Source organism: Cervus elaphus, chromosome 19 (genome assembly GCF_910594005.1).
Source record: "Cervus elaphus chromosome 19, mCerEla1.1, whole genome shotgun sequence".
NCBI lineage: Eukaryota > Metazoa > Chordata > Mammalia > Artiodactyla > Cervidae > Cervus > Cervus elaphus.
This window is the reverse complement of record NC_057833.1, coordinates 24,582,229-24,601,749: the sequence shown is the minus strand read 5'-3', so window position 1 is coordinate 24,601,749 and position 19,521 is coordinate 24,582,229. Positions and strand designations below refer to the sequence as shown.

The 19,521-nt window shown below is 40.3% G+C and overlaps 1 protein-coding gene across 1 annotated transcript in view; it reads right to left on the bottom strand.

Moving 5' to 3' along the window:
- TMEM212 (transmembrane protein 212) overlaps nt 1–2,115 on the bottom strand; it is a 38,065-nt gene extending 35,950 nt beyond the window's left edge. The window contains exon 1 of the mRNA XM_043875439.1: nt 1,942–2,115. Within this exon, the coding sequence (XP_043731374.1) occupies nt 1,942–2,100 (159 nt within the window). The 5' untranslated portion in view covers nt 2,101–2,115. The remainder of the gene's footprint in view (nt 1–1,941) is intronic.
- Nucleotides 2,116–19,521: the final 17,406 nt, after the last annotated feature.

Here is a 19,521-nt window from a genome sequence, read left to right as displayed (position 1 = left end):
TTTGTTAAACTCTGCATTAGTTGTAAAGTCAGAATTTTCTTTTTAAAATTGAATAGAAAATATAAGAATTTGCTTCACACAGAAGCTAAGGTATTTTTTTGTGAATCTTTTGTTCTATAAATCTACTTATATGTATGTTTCAACATCTATCTTTTCCCCTTGAAAGATTTATTTATGTACATTTCAGATCTTGATGTAAAATATTTTTCTTACTCTGGGTCACTAACAAAAAAGTTGGTAGTCCTTTGTATAAGTGTAACTGTCATCTCTGCATTCTAGTAGATGTTTAATAAACACTTTCTTGAATGACTGTGTGGTTTGTGGTAGGGGTTGGGGGAAAGAGGAAAAGTTCAACACTTGGGTGGTGGTTGTAAAAAATGTGTTAAATAAAGAAAAGAAAAATGCCATCAAGTGGTTTCCACATTCATTTCCACACTCCTCCCATCCAGTGTTCCTCCATCTGCACACCATCATTAACCCCCCTAGACTGAGTGCCTTTAATAGCAAGACTTTATTTTCCTTTCCATTGTAACTAAAGCTTGTAGTAGGCTATCAATATATATTTATTTAATAAATAAATTAAAATAATATTTCCTAGGGATTTGCTTTTAAATGGCATCTCCATTAAAGTTTGATTTTTTTAAAAGACTTAAGGGAATTCCCTTAAGACTTCCCCTTCCAGTGCAGAGGGGTGAGGGTTCAATTCCTGGTTAGGGAACTAAGATCCCAGGTGCCTCACAGCCAAAAAGACAAAAACAAACAAAAAAACCACATAAAACAAAAGGAATATTGTAACAAATTCAATAAAGACTTTAAAAATGGTCCACACGAAAAAAATCTTAGAAAAAGGACAAGATATTGCCCCTCTCAACAGTGGCTATATTGTAAGAGAAAACTCCATAAGATCAACAAGTTTCAAAATCGAATTATCTAGTTTCCAATAATGAATATCAGGCATCCCGGAAACAGTGAGAGAAGGATTTGTTGAATGTTCAGGCCTCTATAACTCCTCTTCAATCATGCCCCCATGGTGGCCACCTACTTCAAGGCTACCCTTGTTTGTCTCTTTGACCCAGGAAGCTGAGGTACCAGTATCATTGTTCATCTGTGAGACCATTTAACAGGAAGACATTGAGCAGTTACTTAGTATCCACATGTATCTAGCACATGCAGGTTTCGCAACATATGAAGCTAGTGAAGCCCATCACCCAACTTCTTCAGTTATTTTCAGTGCAAACAGTTTTGTTCAGAGAAAATGATGGGAGAACTAAGACTTTGGGCTGGCAAACTTCTTGGTCACATAAACACACCTTAGTGTTTCTAATAAAAGTATTTGCCTGAAAATTATTTTACTCTGTTCTTCATTTAAAAATTATTTTTCATGGTTTGTATTTTTTTTCTAAACTCAAATTTTGAAAGATAGATTTCTCAGAATGCCAAGGTGAGAAGAGTCAAATAAAGTAAGTTTTGAGAGAACAGCATTTCATTATAGTATATCTGATACACTCTGTGTGTGTGTATGCTAAATCACGTCAGCCATGTCCAACTCTTTGCAACCTCACGGACTGAAGCCCACCAGGCTCTTCTGTCCATGGGATTATCCAGGCAAGAATACTGGAATGGGCTGCCATGCCCTCCTTCAGGGACTCTTCCCAACCCAGAGACTGAACCAACGTCTCTTACGTCTCCTGCATTGACAGGCAGGTTTACCACTAGTACCACCTGATATACTGTATACATGATTAAATGACATTAAGAAAAATGTGTATTTTAAAAGATAACTAATAGAAATCAATGTTCTAAGGTACAATCTGATTTTCTGTAGAATTTTTATGTCCTCATGTTGTTGAAAAACTTTAAAAGACGTATCATTCTCATCCCTCTTTCCTTTATTCTCTCAACATATGTAATAGAAAACATTAATATTAAATATTTTCCTACCAAAACTCCATTCCAGATGGGACAAGCAATCCAGACACTCCATCCTGTGAACCAAAACTTGCAGGAAAAGACTGGGAAGAAAGCAATAACTCCAGAGAATACACTGAGAGCCCCCAGAGTGATGAGAATCCAGCCAGCAGACTGGTATAAAGGCTGCATTTTCCTCTGTGACTTGGGTTCTGGGTCTCAAAGACGTCTCGTTACCAAAACATGAGAGTATGTCAGGCCTCGATAAACAGAAGTTTCTAAGAGACAGTAGCCATGACACATGTGGACTGTTGATCCACTTGGAAACAAGATTATATTTGGTTTTAGTGAAATAATAACAAAATGGAGTGAAATAATCCTCGACATAAATTTGACACAGTAAATTCTAGTACTTCAGACAGGCACAGAGAGATCATTCCTTGTTGTGGGCCACCGCCTTCATTCCCTTCATTCTGTCCTGTCGTGGGGAGTGACCACTTCCTGGCTTAATCAGATTCAAAGGCTTGCTGACTGAGCTAATTGTTTCTCAACTCAACCTGCCTGGTGGTTGCAGCAGAAAGCCAACATCCTTTGTGCACAATAGATCCACTTTCCCAGCACAATTTCCCACAAAACAAAGTAAAAATAAGCACTCTGATCAGTTTTCATTACATTTAATTTAAATGATTTAAAGCAAAAGAAAGACCTCTCCACCCCTTCAAAGTTCAGTTTTACTATATTATTTTTGAATTTTTGATATGAATTTATCCCCCAACAGGCATAAGCTTCATTAGGGACTTCTACATTGTTTTCACTAAACCAGCTTCACCTCAGTTTATTTATTGTTAATTCAATTATCAAGTAAAGGGCAAAGATGGAAATGTATGCAGTTATAAAATAAACTTTGAGGAGTAATTCATTAGTTGGTTGAATTACTGATCTCCATTCACGAATCATAATTCAAAATTTAGATGATGGGCTCATGGATATTTAAGCAATCGCAAAAGTTCATCTCTTAATTTCTCATGCATTGTAAGAAAGTATTTGCTTTTGATTCAAAGGACAGGTTTGACCATCTCTTTCAAGATAACATCTGGAAAACACAGACTTCTTTCAGAAGATTTGTGATTAAATAGCCTATGCAATGTTAGTACCTTTTCTCTTTTTCCTTAAATACAATGAGGAAAATAATTTTGTTGATGGAAAGATTGTGGTTTAGAACAAGGCTTTTGGAGTCAGGCAGCTAGGATCCTGTCCTAGTTCCACTCTCTACCAGGGATGCGTCCTTAGGCAAGGGCAAGTCGCTTAGATTTTTTAGGACTGTTTTTTCATGTGGGAAATGGGAACAAAATGAGCGTTTATCTTACTAGGTGTTGATTGTGAGGATTAAAAGAGCCAATACAGGTAAAATGCTTAGCACTGAGCATGTGCACTCAGTCAGTCACGTCCGACTCTTTGTTACCCCATGGACTGTAGCCTGCCAGGCTCCTCTGACCATGGGGTTCTCCAGGCAAGAATACTGGAGTGGGTTGCCATGCCCTCCTCCATAGCACTGACCTCCAAATAGCAAAGATGCTTGAGAAGATACCTGTTATTTCGTCAGAATGTTCCATCTTTGGAGTTCTTTCAGAAATAAGGGACAAAGGCATAGTTTTCATTGTTTCTCTTATCTGTCATCTTACAGACACTATGTTTGACCCTTTCTGATGGCTTGGAAAAACTCCCAAAGGATGCTCGCGGGAATAGCCGAGGAGAGAAGCTTCTCTCTGATTCTCTCCCTTTTTCTGTCTTAATCTCCATTCCACTGTGTGACCCAGATTTTGAAGAAGTTGCATTCCTAGACAGATAGAATTCAGAAAACCAGCTCAGACTTTCCACTGTAGCAGTTATTTTCCATCTCCACTCAACACTGTGAGTATAGTCTCTAATCCCCACCCTCCACCCCCTACCAATGCCACTAGGTAAGTTCCATGTGATCAGAGGCCTTATAAGTCTTATAAATCCCCTTGGTGTATAAGATATTGCCAACACCTAGCATCATGTCTAGCACAGAGTAGATACTTAGGACACACTTGTTAAATTAATTAATGAACACATTCGACTTCCCAGCTATGCAATTGGGGTCCCACGGGTCTGCCTCCTCGTAGCTCTGTATATGAGCACCACAGCCAGTGTGTGCTAATGTCAGTGTGTTCCCCTGTTACAGAGGCAAGGGGTCTGGACTGAAGAAAAACTTGTTTGGTTTGAGCTGTTTTGACTTTTTCCTTTACTTTTTATCTCAAGGTTATAGCTACATGGTATGTCAATGTACTGTGGGTCAGATCACTCTCTCCCGTTTGCATGTTTGGAAAATAAAGACTGTTGAAACATTCATGTTAAACAGTACAAAGATGGCAAACAAAAGGAATAGTTTTTGTTTTAGTCTGGGGGTTGGGGGGGCTTTTTCAGGGTGTGTGACGCTGACAGGCTAACCCTGACTCTGCCATTGTGACCTGTAACCCTGAACTTATTAGTGATTAGAAAAGTCATCACTTTCTGCAACAAAGAGAAGGGGCAGAAGAACTAAGGATTTCTCTGTGTGTTTTTCCTGATCGAGGAAATCTTTCCACACTGATTTCGTGAAAGCAAGAAGACGTATAGGGAGGGCAGCTATCGGGAAAGAAGAGAAGTGTAATTCTGCTCCCGGTCTGCGCTTCCTCTCAGACTGGCCATATCTCCTGTTCCCAGGGTCTGGCAGCCAGCGAGGCTCACAGGGCCACTGCCCCTCCAGGGCCCTTCCCTTCCGTCTGGCAATAACTTAGTACAAGGCGGGTCTGTAGTCCCCGGTGGAGATGGTGTTTGTCAAGGTCTTTGGAGGCTGCTTTGCTGAGCCTTCCTTCCCCTTCACTGTTGTGGCTCGGGGAAGAAGGATAAACATTCCACCAAACTCTTCAATTTTGCTGCTAGAAAAATAAAAGCTCCTAAACGAATTGATGTTTTGATTCCAGCTCTCACCCATCCACTCCCTGCAAAAAAAAAAAGGAGAAAGAAAGGAAAGGAAATATAAAACCCGGAACCCTAAAGAGATGGGATAATATCAGTGATGCTGAGAGAGAGAGGATGATTTGGACATATTCCACCTCTCTAGGTACATTCCTTCACATATGAGAAGTAATAGCTTTGTGTGTGTTCAAGTTATGCGTTTTTTTAAAAGTATATTTCAAAGTGGCAGAAGGGGTCCATTTTGCCAAGATGAAAGAAAATGGAGCTCTAAACAAGAGATGGAGAGAAAATGTTTTATTTCCCCAGCAGCTTCAGGTTCAGTTCAGTTCAGTTCAGTCATGCAGTTACGTCCGACTCTTTGCAACCCCATGAACCACAGCATGTCAGGCCTCCCTGTCCATCAGTAACTCCCGGAGTTCAACCAAACCCATGTCCATTGAGTTGGTGATGCCATCCAACCGTCTCATCCTCTGTCATCCCCTTCTCCTCCTGCCCTCAATTTTTCCCAGCATCAGGGTGTTCTCAAATGAGTCAGCTCTTTGCATCAGGTGACCAAAGTATTGGAGTTTCAGCTTCAACATCAGTCCCACCAATGAACACCCAGGCCTGATCTCCTTTAGGATGGACTGGTTGGATCTCCTTGCAGTCCAAGGGACTCTCAAGAGTCTTCTCCAACACCACAGTTCGAAAGCATCAATTCTTCGGCGCTCAGTTTTCTTTATAGTCCAGCTCTCACATCCATACACGACCACTGGAAAAACCACAGCCTTGACTAGACGGACCTTTGCAGCTTCAGGTGACCAGCTTCATTTTTCAACACATCTGAGAGGTAGCTCCTGTAGCAGAAATAACATGGCCTTTAGCATCAGAAAGACCTGGGTTCCACCTTCTTTCGCTGTTGGTAGGAATGTGAATTAGTGCAGCTACTATGGAAAACACTATGGAGGTTCCTCAAAAGACTAAAAATAGAGTTGTCATATGATCCAGTAATCCCATTCCTGGCCTTATACTCAGAATAAACTATAATTTGAAAAGGCACATGCACCATGATGGGCATAGCAGCACTATTTACAATAGCCAAGGCTTGGAAACAAATAATGACAGATGAATGGATAAAGAAGATGTGGTACACATATACAATGGAATATTACTCAGCTATAAAGAAGAATGAAGTAATGCCATTTGCAGCAACATGCGTGGACCTAGAGATTATCATACTAAGTGAAGCAAATGGGAAAGAGAAAGACAAATACCATATGATGTCACTTATCTGTGGAATCCCAAATACAAGTGAATATATCTGTGAAACAGAAATAGACACAAAGACATAAAGAACAGACTTGTAATTGTCAAGGAGGGGATGGAGGAGGGAAAGATTTGGGAGCTTGGGAATTAGTAGATGTAAACTATTATATACTGTATGTGCAAATAACAAGGCCCTACTGTATAGCACAGGGAACTATATTCAATATCCTCTGATAAACTATAATGAAAAAAAAAATATATATATAAAACTGAATCACTTTGTTATATAGCAGAAATTAACATAACATTGTAAATCAGCTATATTTCAATAAAATTTTTAAAAAACACCTGGGTTCCATACTGAGGATTCCATCTGACATACATAGAAGGAATGAAAAAATTAGAAAATCAATACTCTTCTAACCTCAATGCAGCAACTGATTAAAGCACAGCAGACACCTTTACAATGGAAAATAACTTAACCAAAGTAAAGGTTAAATCACCATCTTAACCAAGTGGTCAAACTTTACATCACCAACACCAAACTGAGGACAAACTGACCTCACGGCTTCCTGATAAGATGCAATGGAAGTATACACAATCACCTGTGTATCGTTTTTAGGAAAAATGTGTAGCTTGAATCTAATCAGAAGGAAACAATCAAACTCAGATTACTGGGACATTTTACAAAGCAGTACCCTTGGCTCTTCAAAATTGTCCATATCATGAAAGATTACTGGTACAATTGGGGAAATTTAAAGGTGGAATTTCTATTAGATAACACTAGTGCCTCAGTGTTAAGTGTTTTGGGAGTGTGAATGGCATTACGGTTATGTAAGAGAATGTCCTATTGGTGAATTGGGTATGTTAGTGTTCTTCATGCTTTCTTCTAGCTTTTCTGTGGGTTCAAAAATTTCAAATTAAAAGGGGGGGGGAGACAAAAAGGGAAAAACAAAGATTATAGCTTTAGTAACTTGAAAAAAATGAAAGGCCTAACTTTTACCCAGACTTACAGTCATGCTGCTCAATCATCTCTGAGAATATTGACAAATGTAGATCACAGGGTAAGGAGGGTAAGACAGAAACTGCTTTGGCCCCTTCAGTCCCAAGATGAACCTGTCTTCCTTAGCATAGGAATGATAGACACATGTATTTGATTATACCACAAAGACACAGCATTCATGTAGACACTTTAATGGACATCTTTAATATATTTTTTGGTCTTTCCAAATATTCCAGGTCCTTAACTGGATTAAAAAAACGTTCCAATGCTCATTCACAATGCGCACTTCCGTCAGCTTTTTACTAGCTATTCAGCTTCAACTTTGAGTGAACCCTCCCTTCTCGTAATGGCTTGGGGTTTAAGGAGAGCAAAGTTCAATTTTTATCATCCCTAACTGGGAATTGTCAAATTTAAAGACTTTCAATCTGCAAGATGTTTGGACCTAAAAAGAGATTTGTGCCTCAACTTGTACTTACCTAATTCCGATTTTATCTGCCTCTTGTATATCTGACCCTCGAATGTGTTTTGAAATCATCTGGAATTTATCAGAATTTTCCCCTGTTTTCACAAAGAAAAACAACTTAACTGTGTCACCGGCAAACTTGTGCAGCTCGCTGTTGGTTGGCTTTCCCCAGCCCTGCAGCTGGAAGGAAATGCTCTTATTGGCAGACTTGATGCGCCAGGCGGCCTCCCACAGGCTACTGTGGAGATGTCTGTCTTTCAGAGCCGCTGCTCCTATCTTGTTTTATCCTGGATGTAGAGGAGTCACAGACAGAACTGATTATGACACTGGTGGTGATTGATGGGTGCTTTGGCCACCAAGGAGAGGGGAAGAAGCTAAGAAAACAGGAAGAGAGAAAGCAGTGGAGGTGTCTGGGGAAGCGAGGTGGAGAAAAGATGGAGAGGAGAGAAGGACAACAAGAGAGGAGTCAGAACATAGAGGAAAACATTCCTGAGGCCAAAAACAGCTTCTTGCATCACTCACAGATTCAGAGCCTGGGTCTGCACAGAGTTGATTCCGGGACAGAGGAGCGATGGGAGCTATGGGCCGTCCGTGTACATTTGACAGAAGTTGTTTGTAGGGAGGACAAAGGGGAAATAAATTGAGGGAAAGGGCAAAAAAAAAAAAGTGAGAAAGGAACTGCTCTAAGTATCCTGAAATGTTCTCAGATAATGTTTGCTTTTAAAGTTGCTTTTAGGGACAAATCTTCAAGTTCTCTTAAATGGGAGATTTATATTCATTTCGGTCCTTCTCTTGGCATTTTTGAAAGAGGAAAGGACCAAACTGTTCAGTGAGAAGCTCAACATACTTTTTGATCCAACTATATTCACGTATGTGAAAGGGGAAAGGGAGGGAAGAACAGGGAGGATGTGTTCACTAAAGCCCTCTACGGGTATCTTCATTATTCCCACTTTGCAGATGGGAAAACTGAGGTTTTAGTGTTAAATAATGAAGCTTACCCAACTAATTAGTGTTGAATCCTGGTTTTGAACTTAGGAATACTTGACTCTGAAGTGTGTAATTTTCATTTTTCTCTAGTATATCAGTATACAGGCATACTCCAACTTTTAAAGCACATATGTACATCTGAAAATTGAACTATGAGGTACCAAAGTATACAGGGCTGGACTGAAGCCAAGGACATAATAAGAATGGAGATGATGGTGCATATGTAGAAAGGAGACATTATTAGAACTTCTGATTCTACTCCCAGTTACAAAAAAAATAAATAAATAAAAGAACTGAACAAAGAGATTCCTTGCTATTTCTTTTTCTTTTTTTTTTTTTTTTTGACCATTAGGACAAAGAAGGAACTAAAGTCAAAGGTCCACTTCTGTGTATTGATGTGAAAATCCCAGAATTCCTGTCTAGAGCATTGCTGTGGCTAGCTTTCCATCTTGCAGTGCTTCATGTGTGGATTCTGGCCCTTTATGTGGAGATGGCCTGGGATGGTTGCCGTATGGAATGTTCCTGAACATCTGCTCGAGGAGGTGTGGGCTTAAACAAATGAAGATGATGAGAAGCAGTCTGGCAGAAGAGACAGAGACCAGGGCTGTGTGACCTTGAGTAATTCAAAACCTCATAATCTTCTTGTCCTTCTTGGTAACATGTGGTGGAGGTTAAACTAGATAATTTCTAAGACTCCTTCCATAGCTAAGATTCCATAGCTTAAAATAAATCCCAAAGCAGCAAAAGTACGTATGTGACCAAAATCCCTGTCCCTGAGAAGTCTGTATCACCAAGAATGTTATCTCCTTGAGGACTGGGAACTTCCAGCTAGGTCCCCCTCTATCCATTTTACAAGCAGTGGGCATGTAATAAACACGGCATGCTGTGTATTGCCCAACTGGATTCTTGTTGGACAGATTTCACCTAGAGTTCCTCCAAAGAGGCCCCCTTTGACCTTTGTGGCATACAAATAGCCAGTAACAGGGGGAAAACATCCACCAGCTGGACATTTAAAAACTCCAAGTAACAAAGTGGTGATCTCAGCCCGGCTCTGGTGTCTGTGTCATAAAATAATGAAAACTTGTCAACACACACAGCAGAGACTAAGGAGGACAAGGATTGAGGGAACATATAACCTACTCACTCTTCCTTCCCAGATTCTTGAGAGGGGATGAAAAGCTGGGAGGGAACGGGTAACAGACATTCCAGGCATGGAGTTCCAGGTGTAGATAAATGCAGAGATGAGAATCTATTGAGGATCTGGACGTGGCAGAGAACTTGGAAGCAAATCCCCATCCAAGAGTGACTAGATAGAATGAACCTCTTTTAGGCCAGTTTCTTTTCTTTTTTTAAAGATTAATTATTACTTTTTAAAAAAATTATTACTTTTTAAAATTTTTGGTTGTGCTGGGTCTTCATTGCTACTCTCTAGTTGTGGTATGGGGGCTTATTGCAGTGACTTCTCTTGTTGCAGAGCATGGGCTCTGGGTGCACGGGCTTCAATAGTTGCAGCACACAGACTCGGTTGGTGCCACTCCGGGCTTCTAGAGCGCAGGCTCAGTGGTTGTGGCAGGCGGGCTTCTTTGTTTCACATGCAGTGTGTGGAATATTCCCGAACAAGGGACAGAATTTGTATCCCCTGCATTGGCACGCAGATTCTCATCCACTCTACCCCCAGGAAAGTCCTCTAAGCCAATTTCTGATTGGTCAGGAAACAAAGTCCCTACCCTGTTTTCCAAGCAGCAGGTAAAATATCAAGAGCCTCAATTTTCTACATATTTTTAAATATAGGAAAATGATGTGAGCTAAGCACGGTAAAAACAACTGATTCACTCCTTTGCTTCATGAGGTCTCCGCTCAAAGGGCCTCTCATCACAGACTATCCCTCATCAATCTGTTTCTCCATCCCTTTTGTAAGTTTACTTACTTCTGCCTGATTTTATTTTTCCTAGCTCTTGGGCTTACTTGTTTACGATGTGTCTCAACTAGAATGAAAGCTTCACAAAGGCTAGAACTTTGTTTAATTCACTGCTACATCCCAGAGCCTAGAGCAATAATTAATGTTTAGGAAAGTACTGGTGAATGAATGAATGAATTTACGAGGTCACTGCTTATCACAATTTAGATGATCCAGACCATTTTGCTGTGAGGGTTAGCGCCTGAGACCTTCACTTAAGAAGATTTAATTTCTTGGTACCTTAAATCTCTCCATGAAAATCTACCCAGAAACACAAGGAGGAGCTCACCCAGAGAATACACTGTGACACTGCCACATTGTATGTAGATACATGCGAGAGGCACCCCGAAGTCACCCATCCTGGGATTCCTAGGGCCTGGATGTACCAGCACATGACTGCCCCATGACTCTGTTAAATAGAGGAAGGCACAAGGTCACAGACTAAGTGCCTTGAGTCCAGCAAGAACTTCTGCCTCTGAGAGAAAGCTCTCATACATACTTCTTTTTTTTTTTTTTTTAAAGAAAAAGAGTTTTTTATTTTGTATTGGGGTATAGCCAGTTAACAAAGAATATGGCGGTAGTTTCAGGTAAACAGAGAGAGAACTCAGCAGTGCGTATCCATATGTCCATTCTCCCCCAAGCTCCCCTCCCATCCAGGCTGCCACATGACATGGAGCAGAGGTCCACGTGCTTTGCAGCAGGTCTTTGTTGGTTATCCATTTAAAATATAGCAGTGTTTTGTACATACCTTTTTAATCCACTGGTGATGCCAACTTTTAAAGCAGTTCATGTTCATGGTGATCTATCTAATTTAATGGTTTCTATAGATCTCTGCATATTCAAAGACTTTATTTCTTTATCTGACTGTTTTCCATAAATACCAAGTATTTCCCCCCTAATCTGCAGAGAAATGAAATAACAAAGACATATAAAACTTTCGCTTGGAAGAATTTGGCTATGTAAACTTATGATCCTATTGTATTTCCATACAGAAGATATTGTGATCTTTTCTGAGCTAGGATAACTATTATAATAATAAACTGAGTATATCTTTATGACATAAGGAGTTGGGTAGCATAGTATAAACATTACCTACTATTAGCAGATGATGCTATCGTTTTTGTATACAAAGGCCCACACTTTCCTTTTTCAACAATGCAGATATCTTGCCCCTAGTATTTATTTTTTTAAAGAGGAGAGAGGACATTTCTTGGAACTTCCCCACAGCATTGTCCCAGTACAAAAACACTTCTATTTCTTCCTCACAATCCACACAAAGCTAATTGACTTAAAAGGTAAAAAGCCAGGTCTAAGCAAGCCTCGTTTATCTAATGGATAAATTCACTAAGAAGAATGTGGGGCAGAGAATGAAAAGTACATAATAATAACCCAACTGGAGGATCACAGAGAGAAAGAGTCTAAAAGAACCTTAGAGATTAGCAGGTCCATGCTTGTCACTTCATGGAATAATTCCATGGCTAAAGTACCACGAAAAGAGCCATCCAATTGCAACATTAACCTTAAATTTAATGAGCTAGTTGTGACCAAAGATGTTTCTGCTATATCTGCCTTTAGCACTAGGTGTTGCTCTACTGCTATTTATAGATCAGCTTTTCTTTGATACACAGTAGGAGCTGAACCTCCAAATTTGAGTTCCATTCTGCAAATGCTGAGTCTAAGATTATACTCTGTTACTGTATGATACGTTAAGTTGAACAAACTTCATTTAAAGGATGTAGCTATCGCATACTGAATCTACTGAAACAGCCACTCTGGAAAAAAGTGATCAATACATGCCAGGGAAAGGCTACTGCAAAGTTAAATTTTTCAAATTGTCCTAATTCAAATATTTACTTAAACTCTGTTTTTATATTATGTGCAATACAAGGGGAATGACATTGTTAGCTGTGTGTTTCCTGGAACTGACGGTCTGCTACAAGGCCACAGATAAAGTTTGTTTACAGAAAAACAAAATATGAAAAAAAAAGTTTAACACTGTTCTATTTGGGGTTTAATACTCCCACGCATACCAAGTGGGAGAAAGGACAATTTTCTAGAACCTTTCTCTGTGACAACAGAGGACAGAAATGCTTCAACTCCCTCTAGTGACAGATAAATCACTACTCAGATTAGCTGAGTTGTTTAAAGTTGAATGAATATACCATAGGGAGAGACAGATCATGCTTCAAGAAATTTATAATTTAGGAAGAGGGCAAATTTTCAACTCACCTGTAAGTTTTAAAGGGTATAAAACTCAGCTGTTAAATGTGACTCTTCAACATTGTTACTTGGTTCTTTCAGCTCAGATTGATTTAGTATACACCCGCTTCCCAGGTGGTGCTAATGGTAAAGAATCCTCCTGCCAAGTGCAGAAGACACAGGAGACCTTGGGTTCGAGCCCTGGGTTGGGAAGATTCCCTGGAGGAGGAAATGGCACCCCACTCCAGGATTCTTGCCTAGAAAATCCCATGGACAGAGGAGCCTGGCAGGCTACAGTCCATGGGATCACAAAGAGTCGGACGTCTGAGCACAGGCACATTTGGTATTTACCAAAACCTTATAATCAGATAATGATGTTAATAATAGGCGGAAGTTTTTAGCACCAAGGAAAGTGGCAGCCTGAAGCCCAGAGTGGAGAATCAATCACGTTATAGAGCTTAGGGTAAACGGAGAGAGACAGTTCATGCAGAGCTGGTGCTGGGACCCATAATACAGCCCTCTGGTCTAGTCCTAGAGACAGGGTTTCTTCTAATTTTTACAGTTTGAGCCTCAGGCTAAAAAAACCCCAAGCCCTTGGCTGAAGTTTGACTTCTTTAAAAAATATACTTTACAGCTCTCTTCCTAGCACAAACACAGCCCTTCTTTTCTGACAATTCTATTTCCTTTACATTCTTTGAGGATAAAATTATGCTTTGTGATAAAACTGTGCTTTGCTTTTTATATGTTTCATTTAGGGTATTTAGAAACAAAGGGAGCTCTACTTTTTCTCCCAATTCTTTTTTCACAGAGGCTGTCCTTTCCCCCACCCTTACAGCTTCAGTCATCATGTAAAACAGTTTCCATTACTATTTTTACACTTCTTTCGTCGGCCTCCATGTTAAAGAGGGGCAATTTTTCAAGTGATAGGTTAAACTCCTGATCCATGTTCTTGTAAACTTGGGGTAAGAGATGTTTATGTGTTAAGATAATTGTCTATTTCCTCTGAAGGGGAGAGAGGGAAGAATTTCTGAAAGAATCTACTTTGGAAATCAATGTTTAGTGAAAGTCAAGAGACCAGTGGCTCATTTGATAAAGAATCCGCCTGGAATGCAGGAGACCCTGGTCTGATCCCTTTGGTCGGGAAGATCCCCTGGAGAAGGAAATGGCAACTCACTCCAGTATTCTTGCCTGGGAAATCTCATGGACAGAGGAGCTTGGTGGGCTACAGTCCATGGGCCTGTCTGGACAAAGAGCCAGACACAATGGAGCAACTAACACACTTTCACACTACATAATTGTAGATACAGTATACTATGTATTGGGCTTCGCAGGGGTCTCAGTGGTAAAGAATCCACCTGCCAATGCAGGAGACACAAGAGACAAACCAATCCCTGGATCAGAAAGAGCCCATGGAGAAGGAAATGACAACCCACTCTTTCCTGGGAAATCCCATGGACAGAGGAGCCTGGTGGGATATAGTCCATGGGGTCACAAAAGTCAGACACAACCACCACCAGGAAGCCAAATGATAGCAGATGCCAAGGAAGCTTCTGGCATCTCTAGTCAGACCCCTGTCTATATGGACCATGTATAGATAAATCTGTGGGTATGTGTCTTGGGGGTAAGAACAGTAAGAGCTATGAAAATAGGCTTACTGTTTACACACATACACAAATTACATGATGCTTTCCCTTCATTTTTCTTAATGCTAAATTGACCAAAGCCTTTTTAAAAATTCTGCTATATGAACTCTTCTAATGTTACTTACTAATCTCTTCCATCCCTTTTAATCCTCCAAGTAGCTTTAATCTACATAATTCCAAAGAGGGGAATACGGGTCCTGCTCCCCCTTAAAAATTGTTTCCAGCCTAGTTTAACCACCTCTAATGTTTAAGTTCATTCCAAGATTGAGATAAAACTTCTCTATCTAAAGCAAAATAAAAGCTAAATTCCTACCCTTTTGCCTCATTTCATGTTTTATTATTCTATGTTTCCTAATACTACATTTTGAAAATATTGAAATGGGCAGAAGTTCTGTGTTCCAGAGGGAAGGCTATGTACAGTTAACACAAGCCCTGATTCCCAAAAGACGTCCATTTCAGACCACTTGCAATTTACATTTTTTCCTCCTTTCTTGACACAGGAAAAAGAAAAAAAAAATCTAGAAAACATGATAGAATCCAGCTATATGCATTTTTAGGCTAATGATAAACCATAGGCTTTCAATGCCCGCAGCAGGGCCAGAGCTGGCCCTTACTGAAGCCTGGGGGTGTGTAAGTTGATGCACAGCTGTGATATTCACAAATCAGAAAATGTGGGCAGACTGCCTTATTACAAGGTGCTACTAAAAAGCTTATTAAATTCTAGCATCATTAAAGTCTAGAGATGTTTGCTTAATACCAGCTAAGCTCACACACACCGTGAAGAATTCATTTTACGTGTTTATAACAATGATAATAGAAATAAGAATTTCCCCCCATCTGCTTACTTTTTTCATGTTAATTCTGGGTTAGAGAAGACAGTTATTATAAGAAAGACATTTCAAAGAGCAAGTACACTTTTGTCAAATAAAAGAAGTATTTACAACATAGATTTAATTATGTTCTTAAAAATGTAATTATTTCAGTTACACGAACCTTGTGCTCTATTTCCTTAGCGAGGGGTTTGCAGCATCTTGGGGGTGTGTTTTAGTGAACAGAAGGTTTCCTTTTGAATACCCACATCAGAGTAACTTTGGAATAAGCCATTAGCATGTTCTCCCTGATGCAATAAACGTGGTATTTGTAAACAGAGGACATTCCTATAGTACAGGTGAGTTACTTTGATGAGCATTTCCTCACAAAGAATGACAAGGAAACATACCCTTTATAGTGCATGAGTTACCTCTTCAGATTTATTTCCAAAATACTTCAAAACATCGAATCCCCGGCCTACACTAATTTCCTGTGACTTTACTCTTGCCTATAGGATTGTAGGACTCTGCCCCAGTTCTGCAGGATAATGTCTCCTGTCTCCCTCTGGGAGTGTTACTCTCGCAGCACATGTTCCTACATTCATTTCCTCCAGATGCCTCTAGGCGGCCCTGTGCCCTGTCCCTTCATTCAGCAGCTGAGGGGATGCTCCAGCTGCCCTGCGTCCTTGGCAGATGGTTGCAGTATGATCTAGCCCATTATCTTTGGACCTTGACTCTCCTTTCTTATGAATCTGCTTCCCCAGGGGAGTCCTCAGTCTCATACAAATACAGCTGGCCCTGGAAAGTCCTTAGACTTGTCTGAATTTGCAACAGTTTAGGCTGGCCTGGGGGCCCTCCATTATATAAAGATTAGGGGTATCGCTGTCAGTCATGACTGGTGCTTAGAACTGTTTCACACTACAGAAAGGAGGAAAGCGATGGAGGGAGCAGGGAAGGAAAAGAAGAAAGAAAGACATTTTTAAAGGCTGAAAGAAAAGGGCTGGAAATGAAAATTCTAAAAGATACATGTTTCCTGTCTATAGAAAGTTTATGATCTATTGTTGATTATAATTAGTCATTGCTACACTGAAAATTTCATAACTAGGTGACTAAATGAGGGCTTATCTAGATACCAGCTTAAAGACGATTGGCCAACAGACAATCAACATCGATCAAGCCAGCCAGCAAGCTCCTCTTACAGAAGATGTCATTGCAAAAACTATCTTCTCTGCCTAGGACCAAATCCAAGTTTATGGTTTTAGTAATGAAAGGAGAACACTTCATCTATCCATCAATCTTAAATTCAGCTGTGGCCTGGACTTCAGAAATAAGCTAAGTGCTAGATATTTTTGAAAGTTCTTATGCAATATTTTTTCACAAATACTCTCATGGAGGAGGAAATTTCACCTTAGGGAAATTGCATCAGACAATGTACTCTTTGGTCAATCTAAATATTGGGTTCAAAGAAGTGTGTGAACTTCAAAGAACACCAGCAGCCCTAGCTTTGTTCCACAGGCACTGAAGAATGTCTCCCAAATTCTCTGGGAGGAGGAACATCTCTTCTTCCTCCAATCCCTCTCCAACTCAGTGGGATTGGGTCAATTAGGGCACAAATACACAAGTAATAAAGGTTGTCATCTAACGAGAGAATGAAGAAATACAGTCTACCTATTCCACGTGTGACATTTTTATAAATGCTACCTAACATCATGGTGGGCTTCCCAAGTGGCGCTAAAGGTAATGAACCTGGCTGTCAGTGCAGGAGACATGGGATTGATCCTTGGGTCAGGAAGATCTCCTGGAGGAGGACATGGCTACCCACTCAGGTATTCTTGCCTGGAGAATCCCATGGAGAGAGGCGCCTGCTGGGCTATGGTCCATGGGATTGCAGAGTTGGACATGACTGAAGAGACTTAGAACACACACAGTATCATGGTAGCTTTGAGGCACTCAGGGAGGGTTCTTAGATCTTACTGAGCTTGCCATCAACTGAAGTTCACAGGTGTGTAACTGTACTAGCTCTTCAGTCATCTCCCGCGCCATATATACAGCCTTGATTTGTCGAACTGGACACTTATCTTTCTTTAACTACTTGGTAGTGTTAACCCACTTACCTAGTCTACTGAAACCGACATGAATCTTGATTCTGATATTTTCCCTCAGTTTCCATCTGCCAACTTAATGACAACAAATTTGTTTATTGCCACCTACTTTATTAGATGAAGGTACCTGGAATCTCATGGCAATCTACTGAAGGCCTTGTTCCAAGGTGATAATCACATATTATTATAAACACTTTTCAGCGAATGATTATTCAATTAATTTTGGTTCCACATGATAAAATAACATGTATAGATAGTCTCATAATTTACCAGTAGCTCTATCCAAATATTATATCAGACTTGTTTTGATAACTAATTCCTGGGAAAACTCTTGCTGGCTCATCTGAGCCTCCTCATCTGAGAAAAATAATGTTAATAAATAGTTTTCTGTTTATACCAATGAAAGTAATGAGGCTCTTCATAAACAGGTTTTTAAATTAAATGAATAGAGAAGAAAACAAAGCCATACAAAATCTCACTACCTACCACTGTGAATAGTTTGGTTAATTTCCTTTCAGCTCCCTCCCTCCCTCTCCACTCCTCTCTCTCCCTCCTCTCCTGCGCACATATCTTATTCAGTCGCCTCTGACATTCACTCTCTGCCTTCCCATCCTCCAGATCAAGTAACTGGATGATAGACATCTGGCACTTTGAGAGTGTATGGGTACAACTAAATCTGAAACAAAGGGGTGAGAGAATTTTGATCTTTAAGGTCAAAAGTTACAAGACTAACTCTAAAACAGAAATGTCTGTATGCATACTTGTAGAGTGAATATTCCTGAAACAAGCCAGAGGTAGTCAAGGAAGACTGAGATGTGGACTTGGACTTATCATAGTCTAGAGCAACCTGAATGTAAGAGAACACAGCCCACCTGGTCCAGCCACCTGGATGCCAAGTCAGTGCCCAGGTGTTTTTGCTGATGCCCAGTGGAAGCCACCAATCAATGGTGGCCAGTCAATTGTCTTGCAAGTTATACCATGGGTATATACACATGTTGAGGGGGGTTTGTTGGAGGGCAGATGGAAATGGTTTTACTTGGGGCTCAAATTCATTCAACACAGGTAGGACTTTGAATGGATAAAGTTGAGTTAGCTGTTCCTCCGCTACTATTTGAACTATTTAAGAGAGGGTTGTGGTGAACATGAGAAAACCTTGGCTGGGACTTTCCTGATGGTCCAATGGCTAATATTCCACATTCCCATTGAAGGGGATGCAGGTTTGTTTCCTGATCAGGGACCTAAGAACCTGAATGCCATGTAGTGTGTGGGAAAAAAAATTAAAAAACAGAAAAAATCTTGGCCACAGAATGGTATAACTTGCAAGACAAATCCTGGGTCAGAAAGATCCCCTGGAGTAGGAAATGGCAACCCACTCCAGTATTCTTGCCTGGAAAATCCCATGGACAGAGGATCCTGGTGGGCTCCAGTCCATAGTGTTGCAAAGAGTTGGACATGACTGAGCACGCAAACACACACACACACGCACACACACATATATGGCTGTACTATACACTAATAACTATATACTCTGGGTATTTGTCAGCCTATGGCTCTGCCAGTGCATCTGTCTGGTCTTTGCCAAGCTGAGGTCCTGCTATCACTCTCACAACTAGAAACCTACTGAAACTCTTCTCATCTACCCTTCCATGGCTCTGCCTCAAAGACCAACCTCACCCCCTGCTCTGAGGCCTGATGCCCTCTGCCTTTCCACTACTTGGCAGCAAAACATCTCCTAAAACAGTGTTGAGTTAGAGCGCTTAACTCAACTCTTTCCACCCAAAGCTGTTCTGTTCCATTCAGCCTTTCCTCCTCAGGTATACATACAAGCTTTGACAACTTACTGCACTTTACTTTTATATTTTACAACTCCCAGTGAGGTTAAATGCTTTTTCATTTATTTATTTGTTGTTCTTAATTTTCTTTTGCAAACTGATTGTGTAGCTCATTTCCATTTGTCTTCCTTTATGCGCCCCACAAATTATAAGCAAACCCTTTCCTTAACTACTGGGAAATCATCTCTTTAGAGGTCAGTTGACCTGAAATCACTGAACAGTCTTATTAATTCCTGCATGGAGTAAAAAATATATATATACAAGTCTAACTTATGTCTTCCCCTTCACTGTCTATGAAATTCCCACTTTAGTACTCATGAAAATTTTGAAAACAAAAACTAATAAGTCTTAGTGTACTGTGTGGCTCAGTTCACACAGTCATGGTTAAGGA